This window comes from Bos mutus, chromosome 7 (assembly GCF_027580195.1).
Source record: "Bos mutus isolate GX-2022 chromosome 7, NWIPB_WYAK_1.1, whole genome shotgun sequence".
Taxonomy (NCBI): Eukaryota; Metazoa; Chordata; class Mammalia; order Artiodactyla; family Bovidae; genus Bos; species Bos mutus.
Window position 1 is genome coordinate 27,712,426 of NC_091623.1, and position 12,214 is coordinate 27,724,639.

At 43.9% G+C, this 12,214-nt stretch overlaps 1 protein-coding gene across 1 annotated transcript; it reads right to left on the minus strand.

The window, feature by feature from the left end:
* Positions 1-1,031: 1,031 nt before the first annotated feature.
* LOC102267595 (FUN14 domain-containing protein 1) lies at positions 1,032-1,499 on the minus strand. The gene has a single exon (XM_005897771.2). The coding sequence runs from the start codon at positions 1,497-1,499 to the stop codon at positions 1,032-1,034; it is 468 nt and encodes a 155-aa protein (XP_005897833.2).
* Positions 1,500-12,214: the final 10,715 nt, after the last annotated feature.

Consider the following 12,214-nt stretch of genomic DNA (forward strand, 5'->3'; position numbering starts at 1 on the left):
AATCCTAAAGGAAATCAACCCTGACTATTCAGTGGGAGGACTGATGCTGAAGCTCCCACACTTAGGCCATCTGATGTCAAGAGCTGACTCTGGAAAAGACCCTGATGCTGGGAAAGATTGAGGGTAGAAGGAGACGGGGCAGCAGAGGATGAGATGGTTAGATAGCATTGCCACCTCAATGGTCATGAATAAAAAAAAAAGTCATGAATCTAAGCAAACTCTGGGAGATAGTGGAGGACAGGAGGCCCTGGAGTGCTCCAGTCCCTGAAGTCACAAAGAGTCGGACATAACTTAGTGACTGAACAACAACAACAAAATCTCATCAGCTAATAACCAGGTATCTGAGACCTAAGAGAGACTCATCTAAACTCATCTGGACTTTTTGAGGAAGGGCAAACAGGATAAGGGGGCTTCTGCTGATACCAAAGCTCCCGTTCTTTGTAGAGTTCAAGAGAGGGAGAGAAGTCTGTTCTGGATCTCTTTGTTGGTTGCCGAAACTGTCAACTGGAAAACACACACACACACACCCTAAAAATGTAGAACTATATTTTGTACTGAGGACTGGAGCCTGGGAAGGCATCCCCTCAGGAAGCTCTGAGGGACTATTCCTAAGAGGGAAAGAGGAGACAGGATATATAGGAGTTTTGTTTCTTTCTTCTTTTTAAGTAAAATTAAGACAATATTCTACTGGGGAATATATGCAACAGATTTTTTTTTAATCTCTCCATATCTACCTCTGGTACTAGCGTTTTATAGACAAATTTTAAATGGACACAAATTTTTAAAAATAATGAAAGCCATGTTTTGCTTAGGGATACTATTATATATATACTGTACAGGTTATTTTACAGCAGATACTCGTCTGCCACATTTCAGATGACAGAATGCTAAGCAGTGAGCTTGGCGCTGTCCAGCTAGCTGTTTCTTGGCATCCACCCTGGAGAGTCTGTCGGTGTGTAAGGTCGAGACCATTTTGTCACCACCAAGTTTCTTCTCAGAGGTGACTCCACGGTGATAGAACATTCATCTTCTTAAGATGCAAGGCCTGGCAAAAAGCCTCCCATGAGTCCACTGGCTATAACAATGTTCTGTCTGACAAATTCTGTTGCTGCTTCTGTTACATTACTGACTTCGGGTGCTGCCTTATTTGCTCGTTTCTTCATCCGTCCTTTTGCTTTGTTTACATCTTTTTCACATCTCTTCCAGTTGATCTGCACATAGCCACCGTCACCGGCCATCTGAAGGAGAAGAAAGCCACCACCTACCGCAGTGGCTGCAAGTTTTCGAACTTTCTGGAACAAAAATCCCGCACACCAGCCACTCACTCCACCCACTGCAATCTGGGTGGCTACTGAGTATTTTTCTACGATAGGTCCGGAGCTGTGGGCGAACACTCGATTCCACCAGTGTTGTCTTCTGGCATACTCAGTTAAATCCAACACTTTGTAAGAGTCACCATCACTTTCATATTCTTGGGGAGGGAGGTGCCGGGTTGCCATGATACTGCCGCCGGCTGTACCGAGGTGGTCCCAACCCTCCCGCCTCTCCCCACTGCTTTAAAAACCACTCTAGGCCCAGGTGGAAGTCTATGGTACGAGTTTTTGCTGAAAAAAATTTGTAGTCAAACATCAAAAGACTACTACTGATCACTCACATAGACACAAAAGACATCTTCAAGTTAACGATTTTAGTGCTTTTCTATGAATGGGAAGATGTAAGATTCTAGACCAACTGACATTATTTCTTTGATAGGCATCTTAAACACCCAGGGCCAGTATCCTGTTTTTCTCCATTCTGAATTCCCCTCAGGGTGTACCATCAGGGGCAGCTGCAGTGGCTAATGGCTTGATGGTGGACATTATTTGTTGTTTACTGAAATGGCAGGCAATGCTTTTTGGTCCGCATTTTCAATATTTCAGAACTTTTAGAATTAATGGCACAGAAGAGTTTCATTAGGCATATCTTCTTTTATGCTTTACTTCTTGAATTCTTATCACAACCCACCCCCACAATAAAACACAAAAGCATCCAACCTGTACTGAAACTTGTGTGTGCAATCAACATTTGATTCACACAGTATACAGGGGTGTCAATTACCAGAGAAAAACATTCTTTAAATTATTATTACAGCCCACCCTCTAAGTCCAACAATTGGTTATATGCTTCTAAGGCTTGATGTTTTATTCTTCACCTTTATTATTTTCCTCCATGGATGGAGATCCAAGCATACAGAGTCCAGTTGACATAGGCATACTTTGGGGCTCCCTGTGCTCTTTGTTGCTGGCTGAGCAGAATTATAATCAGGACTTCTTACATTTATAACAAACTTCACTCTTGTTCTCCACTCATTCTTCTAAAGGGAAAACATAATGACAGAGTTATCAAAATTGATACTTGGTGGTGTCAATGTGTTGCTTATTCCAGTGCCATTTGTATATAAGCCAAGTATGGGAAATTGGAAGGCTTTTTGTTTCATGCTTTCTGACATTGTTGCTCTTCTGTGTGAATGTAGCTGATCCTTGGGTGTTTCGTGCAAGATTGCACATTGGCTGGCTTCTGAGTTTAGTGGTTGTTTTTACTTTCATTTTCTTTGCCTCTCAGGCCTTTGGAATTTTTAATTTGAATAAGATTATTAGAATATTACTATTATTACATAATAACAAAGTCAATGTGTTCTAGAAATTTAAAGTACTTGACAGGCTGTAGAGCAAAGATTGGTATTAATCAGGATTGGAAGTGATTCTCGATTCAAGCATTTCCCACTTGTCACTTAATTCCTGCTGTTGCTGCTGCTGCTAAGTCGCTTCAGTCGTGTCCGACTCTCTGCAATCCCGTAGAAGGCAGCCCACCAGGCTCCCCCGTCCCTGGGATTCTCCAGGCAAGAACACTGGAGTGGGTTGCCATTTCCTTCTCCAGTGCATGAAAGTGAAAAGTGAAAGTGAAGTCACTCAGTCGTGTCCGACTCCTAGCGACCCCATGGACTGCAGCCTACCAGGCTCCTCCATCCATGGGATTTTCCAGGCAAGAGTACTGGAGTGGGGTGCCATTGCCTCTCCACACTTAATTCCTATCAGCCTCTATTTTTCTCCATTAATAAAATAGGCAGGCTGCAGTCCATGGGGTCACTAAGAGTTGGACACGACTGAGCGACTTCACTTTCACTTTTCACTTTCATGCACTGGAGAAGGAAATGGCAACCCACTCCAGTGTTCTTGCCTGGAGAATCCCAGGGATGGGGGAGCCTGGTGGGCAGCTGTCTACGGGGTCGCACAGAGTCGGACACGACTGAAGTGACTTAGCAGCAGCAGCGTTAAATAAAATACCTATAAAGTACCTAGCATATTACTTGTATCACGATGACAGTAAATATCAACTGCTATCGTTAAAACTGCCAGTGGCTTTTTGAAGCATATGAATGTTAAAATCACTACATATGGAAATGAGGTGTTTTTTTTTCTAATTGAATAAGGTTATTTCAGTTAGGAAGTTAGGAAAGTTATTTTAGTCTAATCTTTTTTATAATTTTAAGCCTTAAATTTGCAAATGTATTTTTGTTTGAGAGGTACTATATATTAGAAAAAGCATGCTGGTATGAATCTAAAAATCAATTACAGAGAGAAAAATGGGAAAAGCACAAACTCATGGAGAATAAACAACACGCTACTAAAACAAACAAAAAAAGGGTCAGTGAAGGAATCAAAGAGGAAGTCAGAAAATATGTGAAGACAAATGAAAATGAAAACACATTTTTCCAAAAATTTATGAGCTGCAACAAAAGTAGTTCTAAAGAGGGAAGTTTATAGCAATACAGACCTATCTCAAGAAAACAGAAAAAAATCTCAATTAACCTCATCTTGAAAAGAATAATAAGCAAAGCCCAGAGTCAACAGAGGAAGGAAATAACAATCAAAGGGAACCAGTAAAGCAGAGACCAGAACAACAATAGAAAATATCAATGCAGGAGGCTCAGCGGCAGCCTGAAACTACGCTGACTCAGTGGCAATAGCCCCATGTGGAGCTCAGAGGGGATCGGGTCCTTCCCTTAAGAGCGAGGCCCCAGCCCCAGGAAGCAGGGCAGAAGGAAGGGAGGAGGAGGGAAATCAGGGATGTCAGTCATCTCTGTCAGGCACGGGTGTTCTGGCTTTACTGAAGGAAATCATCCAGACAAGATGGTGGCATAGAAGGGCTTGAGTCCACCTCCTGTCTTGAAAACACCAAAATCATAGCCAACTTCTGAACAACCACTGAGAAAGCAGACTCAAACCTACCAGAAAAGATATTCTTTATCCAAAGGCAAAGTAGAAGCCACTATATTCTATAGGCAAAAAGTTGGGGTATTTTCATGGTATAATCAAATCCCATACCCAAACCCCATACCCCAAGATGGAAAATAATTATAACCCTGAGATTCTTCCCCAGGAGTGACAGCTCTGAGCCCCACATCAGGGTACACAGTCTGGGCGGGGGTGGGGGTAGGGTGTTCAGGCATTGGGAGGAGGAGTCCCCAGAGCATTTGGCTTTGATGGTCAGCGGGGCTTGAGTCCACAGGAAGCGGGGGAACAGGGACTCCACTCTTGGGGAGCACACACAAGGTTTCACATGCACTGGGACCCAGGCCAAAGCAGCGACTCCAGAGGGGTCTGGGCCAGACCCACCTGCAGGTCTTGAGGGTCTCCTGGGGAGGCAGCTGTGGCTCACTGTGGGGACGAGGACACTCAGGCAATACTCATTCACGAGCTCTCCCAAAAGTCACCATATTGACACTGAGGCCTGGCCCCAACTGACAGCCATTTGTAGAGACATGGATGGATCTCAGGATTATCATACTAAGTGAAGTAAGCCAGAGGACGCCAAATACCATATATCAGTTATATGTGGAATAAAAAAAAAGTATGTACGAAACAGAAATAAATAGACCCCCAGACATAGAAAACAAACTTATGGTGACCAAAAGGGAAAGGTTCAAGGGAGAGATAAATCAAGAGTTTGAGATTAAAATTCCTGTACACAGTACTACATATGAAATACATACCCAGAAATTCCGTGGCAGTCCAGTGCTTAGGATTCAACACTCTCACTGCCCAGGGCTTCAGTTCAATCCCTAGTCAGTGAACTAAGATCCCGCCTGGTGGGCAGCTGTCTACGGGGTCGCACAGAGTCGGACACGACTGAAGTGACTTAGCAGCAGCAGCGTTAAATAAAATACCTATAAAGTACCTAGCATATTACTTGTATCACGATGACAGTAAATATCAACTGCTATCGTTAAAACTGCCAGTGGCTTTTTGAAGCATATGAATGTTAAAATCACTACATATGGAAATGAGGTGTTTTTTTTTCTAATTGAATAAGGTTATTTCAGTTAGGAAGTTAGGAAAGTTATTTTAGTCTAATCTTTTTTATAATTTTAAGCCTTAAATTTGCAAATGTATTTTTGTTTGAGAGGTACTATATATTAGAAAAAGCATGCTGGTATGAATCTAAAAATCAATTACAGAGAGAAAAATGGGAAAAGCACAAACTCATGGAGAATAAACAACACGCTACTAAAACAAACAAAAAAAGGGTCAGTGAAGGAATCAAAGAGGAAGTCAGAAAATATGTGAAGACAAATGAAAATGAAAACACATTTTTCCAAAAATTTATGAGCTGCAACAAAAGTAGTTCTAAAGAGGAAGTTTATAGCAATACAGACCTATCTCAAGAAAACAAAAAAATCTCAATTAACCTCATCTTGAAAAGAATAATAAGCAAAGCCCAGAGTCAACAGAGGAAGGAAATAACAATCAAAGGGAACCAGTAAAGCAGAGACCAGAACAACAATAGAAAATATCAATGCAGGAGGCTCAGCGGCAGCCTGAAACTACGCTGACTCAGTGGCAATAGCCCCATGTGGAGCTCAGAGGGGATCGGGTCCTTCCCTTAAGAGCGAGGCCCCAGCCCCAGGAAGCAGGGCAGAAGGAAGGGAGGAGGAGGGAAATCAGGGATGTCAGTCATCTCTGTCAGGCACGGGGTGTTCTGGCTTTACTGAAGGAAATCATCCAGACAAGATGGTGGCATAGAAGGGCTTGAGTCCACCTCCTGTCTTGAAAACACCAAAATCATAGCCAACTTCTGAACAACCACTGAGAAAGCAGACTCAAACCTACCAGAAAAGATATTCTTTATCCAAAGGCAAAGTAGAAGCCACTATATTCTATAGGCAAAAAGTTGGGGTATTTTCATGGTATAATCAAATCCCATACCCAAACCCCATACCCCAAGATGGAAAATAATTATAACCCTGAGATTCTTCCCCAGGAGTGACAGCTCTGAGCCCCACATCAGGGTACACAGTCTGGGCGGGGGTGGGGGTAGGGTGTTCAGGCATTGGGAGGAGGAGTCCCCAGAGCATTTGGCTTTGATGGTCAGCGGGGCTTGAGTCCACAGGAAGCGGGGGAACAGGGACTCCACTCTTGGGGAGCACACACAAGGTTTCACATGCACTGGGACCCAGGCCAAAGCAGCGACTCCAGAGGGGTCTGGGCCAGACCCACCTGCAGGTCTTGAGGGTCTCCTGGGAGGCAGCTGTGGCTCACTGTGGGGACGAGGACACTCAGGCAATACTCATTCACGAGCTCTCCCAAAAGTCACCATATTGACACTGAGGCCTGGCCCCAACTGACAGCCATTTGTAGAGACATGGATGGATCTCAGGATTATCATACTAAGTGAAGTAAGCCAGAGGGCGCTTAAATACCATATATCAGTTATATGTGGAATAAAAAAAAAAAAGTATGTACGAAACAGAAATAAATAGACCCCCAGACATAGAAAACAAACTTATGGTGACCAAAAGGGAAAGGTTCAAGGGAGAGATAAATCAAGAGTTTGAGATTAAAATTCCTGTACACAGTACTACATATGAAATACATACCCAGAAATTCCGTGGCAGTCCAGTGCTTAGGATTCAACACTCTCACTGCCCAGGGCTTCAGTTCAATCCCTAGTCAGTGAACTAAGATCCCACATGCCATATGGTGCGGTCACAAAAATAACTAATTTTTTAAAGTTAATTAATTAATTAAATTAGACAACCAGCAAGGACCTGCTGCATGGCACAAGTATCTATATACTCCGTATTTTATAACCACCTATAAGGAAAAAGAATCTGAAAAAATATATATGTGTGTATAATAATCACTTTGCTGTATACCTGAAACTAATACAACATTGTAAATCAACTATACTTCCATAAAAAACCAAAAATACCATTTCACTCGTGTGTGTGTGTGTGTGTGTGTGTGTATCAAAGTATATACTGTGAAAAAAAATTTTTTTAAGGGAACCATCCCACATGGTTTGTGGGAATGTAAATTGGTACAGCTATTATGGAAAATAGTATGCTGCTACTGCTGCTGCTGCTAAGTCGCTTCAGTCGTGTCTGACTCTGTGCGACCCCATAGACAGCAGCCCACCAGGCTCCCCCGTCCCTGGGATTCTCCAAGCAAGAACAATGGAGTGGGTTGCCATTTCCTCCTCCAATGTATGAAAGTGAAAAGTGAAAGTGAAGTCGCTCAGTCGTGTCCGACTCTTTGTGACCCCATGGACTGCAGCCTATCAGGCTCCTCCATCCATGGATTTTCCAGGCAAGAGTACTGGAGTGGGGTGCCATTTTCTTCTCCAATGCATGAAAGTGAAAAGTGAAAATGAAGTCGCTCAGTCATGTCCAACCCTTAGTGACCCCATGGACTGCAGCCCACCAGGCTCCTCCATCCATGGGAGTTTCCAGGCAAGAGTACTGGAGCACAGGCGGCTGCGACGGGCATGCTAAGTGCGGCCAAGAGGAGTTACCCCACGTCCGAGGTCAGGAGCAGCGGCCGACAGTGCCAGGCTGCTATGGAGCAGGAATGGCCAAGAGGAGCTACCAAGCATCTGAGGTCAGGAGGGGGTGGGGGCCAAGAGGAGATACCCAGCGTCCGAGGTCAGGGGCGGCGACGAGAGGAGTTACCCCGCGTCCAAGGTGGGGGGCGGCACCGGGAGGAGATACCCCATGCCCCCAAGCCAGAGGACAGGGGCAGCGGGCGGGAGGAGCTACCCCACGCCCCCACACCCGAGGCCAAGGGCGGCGGGTGGGAGGAGCAACCCCACACAAGAGGCCAGGGTCGGTGGCCGGGAGGACCAACCCCACGTCCAAGGAGCCATGGCTGCTCGGGCACAGGAGGGCCTAGAGGAGCTATCCCACGTTGAAGGTCAGGAAGGGTGGTGGTGAGGAGATACCCCTCGTCCAAGGTAAGGAGCAATGGCTGCGCTTTGCTGGAGCAGCTGTGAAGAGATACCCCACGCCCAAGATAAGAAAAACACAAGTAAGACGGTAGGTGTTGCAAGAGGGCATCAGAGGGCAAACACACTGAAACCATACTCACAGAAAACTAGTCAATCTAATCGCACTAGGACCACAGCCTTGTCTAACTCAATGAAACTAAGCCATGCCTGTGGGGCAACCCAAGATGGGCAGGTCATGGTGGAGAGATCTGACAGAATGTGGTCCACTGGAGAAGGGAATGGCAAACCACTTCAGTATTCTTGCCTTGAGAACCCCATGAACAGTATGAAAAGGCAAAATGATAGGATACTGAAAGAGAAACTCCCCAGGTCAGTAGGTGCCCAATATGGTACTGGAGATCAGTGGAGAAATAACTCCAGAAAGAATGAAGGGACGGAGCCAAAGCAAAAACAATACCCAGCTGTGGATGTGACTGGTGATAGAAGCAAGGTCCGATGCTGTAAAGAGCAATATTGCATAGGAACCTGGAATGGTAGGTCCATGAATCAAGGCAAATTGGAAGTGGTCAAACAAGAGATGGCAAGAGTGAATGTCGACATTCTAGGAATCAGCGAACTGAAATGGACTGGAACGGGTGAATTTAACTCAGATGACCATTATATCTACTACTGCGGGCAGAAATCCCTCAGAAGAAATGGAGTGGCCAGCATGGTCAACAAAAGAGTCCGAAATGCAGTACTTGGATGCAATCTCAAAAATGACAGAATGATCTCTGTTCGTTTCCAAGGCAAACCACTCAATATCACAGTAATCCAAGTCTATGCCCCAACCAGTAACGCTGAAGAAGCTGAACGGTTCTGTGAAAACCTACAAGACCTTTTAGAACTAACACCCAAAAAAGATATCCTTTTCATTATAGAGGACTGAAATGCAAAAGTAGGAAGTCAAGAAACACCTGGAGTAACAGGCACATTTGGCCTTGGAATACGGAATGAAGCAGGGCAAAGACTAATAGAGTTTTGCCAAGAAAATGCACTGGTCATAACAAACATCCTCTTCCAACAACACAAGAGAAGACTCTATACATGGACATCACCAGATGGTCAACACCGAAATCAGATTGATTATATTCTTTACAGCCAAATATGGAGAAGCTCTATACAGTCAGCAAAAACAAGACCAGGAGCTGACTGTGGCTCAGACCATGAACTCCATATTGCCAAATTCAGACTTAAATTGAAGAAAGTAGGGAAAACCACTAGACCATTCAGGTATGACCTAAATCAAATCCCTTATGATTATACAGTGGAAGTGAGAAATAGATTTAAGGGCCTAGATCTGATAGATAGAATGCCTAATGAACTATGGATGGAGGTTCGTGACATTGTACAGGAGACAGGGATCAAGACCGTTACCATGGGAAAGAAATGTGAAAAAGCAAAATGGCTGTCTGGGGAGGCCTTACAAATAGCTGTGAAAAGAAGAGAAGCAAAAAGCAAAGGAGAAAAGGAAAGATATAAGCATCTGAATGCAGAGTTCCAAAGAATAGCAAGAAGCGATAAGAAAGCCTTCTTCAGCGATCAATGCAAAGAAATAGAGGAAAACAACAGAATGGGAAAGACTAGGGATCTCTTCAAGAAAATGAGAGATACCAAAGGAACATTTCATGCAAAGATGGGCTGGATAAAGGAGAGAAATGGTATGGACCTAACAGAAGCAGAAGATATTAAGAAGAGGTGGCAAGAATACAGAGAAGAACTGTACAAAAAAGATCTTCACGACCCGGATAATCACGATGGTGTGATCACTGACCTACAGCCAGACATCCTGGAATGTGAAGTCAAGTGGGCCTTAGAAAGCATCACTACCAACAAAGCTAGTGGAGGTGATGGAATTCCAGTTGAGCTATTCCAAATCCTGAAAGATGATGCTGTGAAAGTGCTGCACTCAATATGCCAGCAAATTTGGAAAACTCAGCAGTGGCCACAGGACTGGAAAAGGTCAGTTTTCATTCCAATCCCAAAGAAAGGCAATGCCACAGAATGCTCAAACTACCACAAAATTGCACTCATCTCACACGCTAGTAAAGTAATGCTCAAAATTCTCCAAGCCAGGCTTCAACAATATGTGAACCGTGAACTTCCTGATGCTCAAGCTGGTTTTAGAAAAGGCAGAGGAATCAGAGATCAAATTGCCAACATCCGCTGGATCATGGAAAAAGCAAGAGAGTTACAGAAAAGCATCTATTTCTGCTTTATTGGCTATGCCAGAGCCTTTGACTGTGTGGATCACAATCAACTGTGGAAAATTCTGAAAGAGATGGGAATACCAGACCACCTGATCTGCCTCTTGAGAAATTTGTATGCAGGTCAGGAAGCAACAGTCAGAACTGGATATGGAACAACAGACGGGTTCCAAATAGGAAAAGGAGTACGTCAAGGCTGTATATTGTCACCCTGCTTATTTAACTTCTATGCAGAGTACATCATGAGAAACGCTGGACTGGAAGAAACACAAGCTGGCATCAAGATTGCCGGGAGAAATCTCAATAACCTCAGATATGCAGATGACACCACCCTTGTGGCAGAAAGTGAAGAGGAACTCAAAAGCCTCTTGATGAAAGTGAAAGTAGAGAGTGAAAAAGTTGGCTTAAAGCTCAACATTCAGAAAACGAAGATCATGGCATCCGGTCCCATCACTTCATGGGAAATAGATGGGGAAACAGTGGAAACAGTGTCAGACTTTATTTTTCTGGGCTCCAAAATCACTGCAGATGGTGACTGCGGCCATGAAATTAAAAGATGCTTACTCCTTGGAAGGAAAGTTATGACCAACCTAAATAGCATATTCAAAAGCAGAGACATTACTTTGCCAACAAAGGTTCATCTAGTCAAGGCTATGGTTTTTCCTGTGGTCATATATGGATATGAGAGTTGGACTGTGAAGAAGGCTGAGCGCCGAAGAATTGATGCTTTTGAACTGTGGTGTTGGAGAAGACTCTTGAGAGTCCCTTGGACTGCAAGGAGATCCAACCAGTCCATTCTGAAGGAGATGAGCCCTGGGATTTCTTTGGAAGGAATGATGCTAAAGCTGAAACTCCAGTGCTTTGGCCACCTCATGCGAAGAGTTGACTCGGAAAAGACTCTGATGTTGGGAGGGATTGGGGGCAGGAGGAGAAGGGGACGACAGAGGATGAGATGGCTGGATGGCATCACTGACTTGATGGACGTGAGTCTGGGTGAACTCCGGGAGTTGGTGATGGACAGGGAGGCCTGGCGTGTTGTGATTCATGGGGTTGCAAAGAGTCGGACACGACTGAGCGACTGATCTGATCTGATCTGATCTCCATGGGAAATAGTATGGGGGTTCTCAAAAAGTTAAAAACAGAACTATAACTCAGCGATTCTACTGCAGGATTAATGAAAAACCCTAATTTGAAAAGATACATGTACCCCAATGTTCATAGTAACATTATTTACAATAGCTAAAGTATGGAAGCAACGTAAGTGTCCATCAACAAGGAAATGACAAAAATGTAGCATGTGTATACATATATATACACACACACACAATGAAAGATTAGTCATAAACGAGAATGAAGTTCTGCCATTTGCAACAACGTTGATGGACCTAAAGAGTATGATGCTTAGTGAAGTAGGTCAGAGGAAGGCAAATAGTGAATGCTGTCTGAAAATATAAAGTAGTATAATGTTGTTAATCAACTACACTTCAGTAAGAAACCAAAAAGCATGAAAGTTATATAGTTTTCACAACTGAAATATCATTCACGGGGTCACTGAATTTGAGCAATTATAAGTGTGCAGTAAAATTATAAAAAGTGTGCAGGTTGACTAAGCTGCAGTGAGGGTACTTAGGAGAATAGACCTGGTGCTTCACAGGTGCTCAATTAATACTCTTTTCTGCCTTTTCTTTCCATTTATTTGCCTT

What these genes read in the sequence shown, in the direction of transcription:
- LOC102267595 (XM_005897771.2), bottom strand. Translation starts at nt 1,499, where the DNA reads ATGGCAACCCGGCACCTCCCTCCCCAAGAATATGAAAGTGATGGTGAC.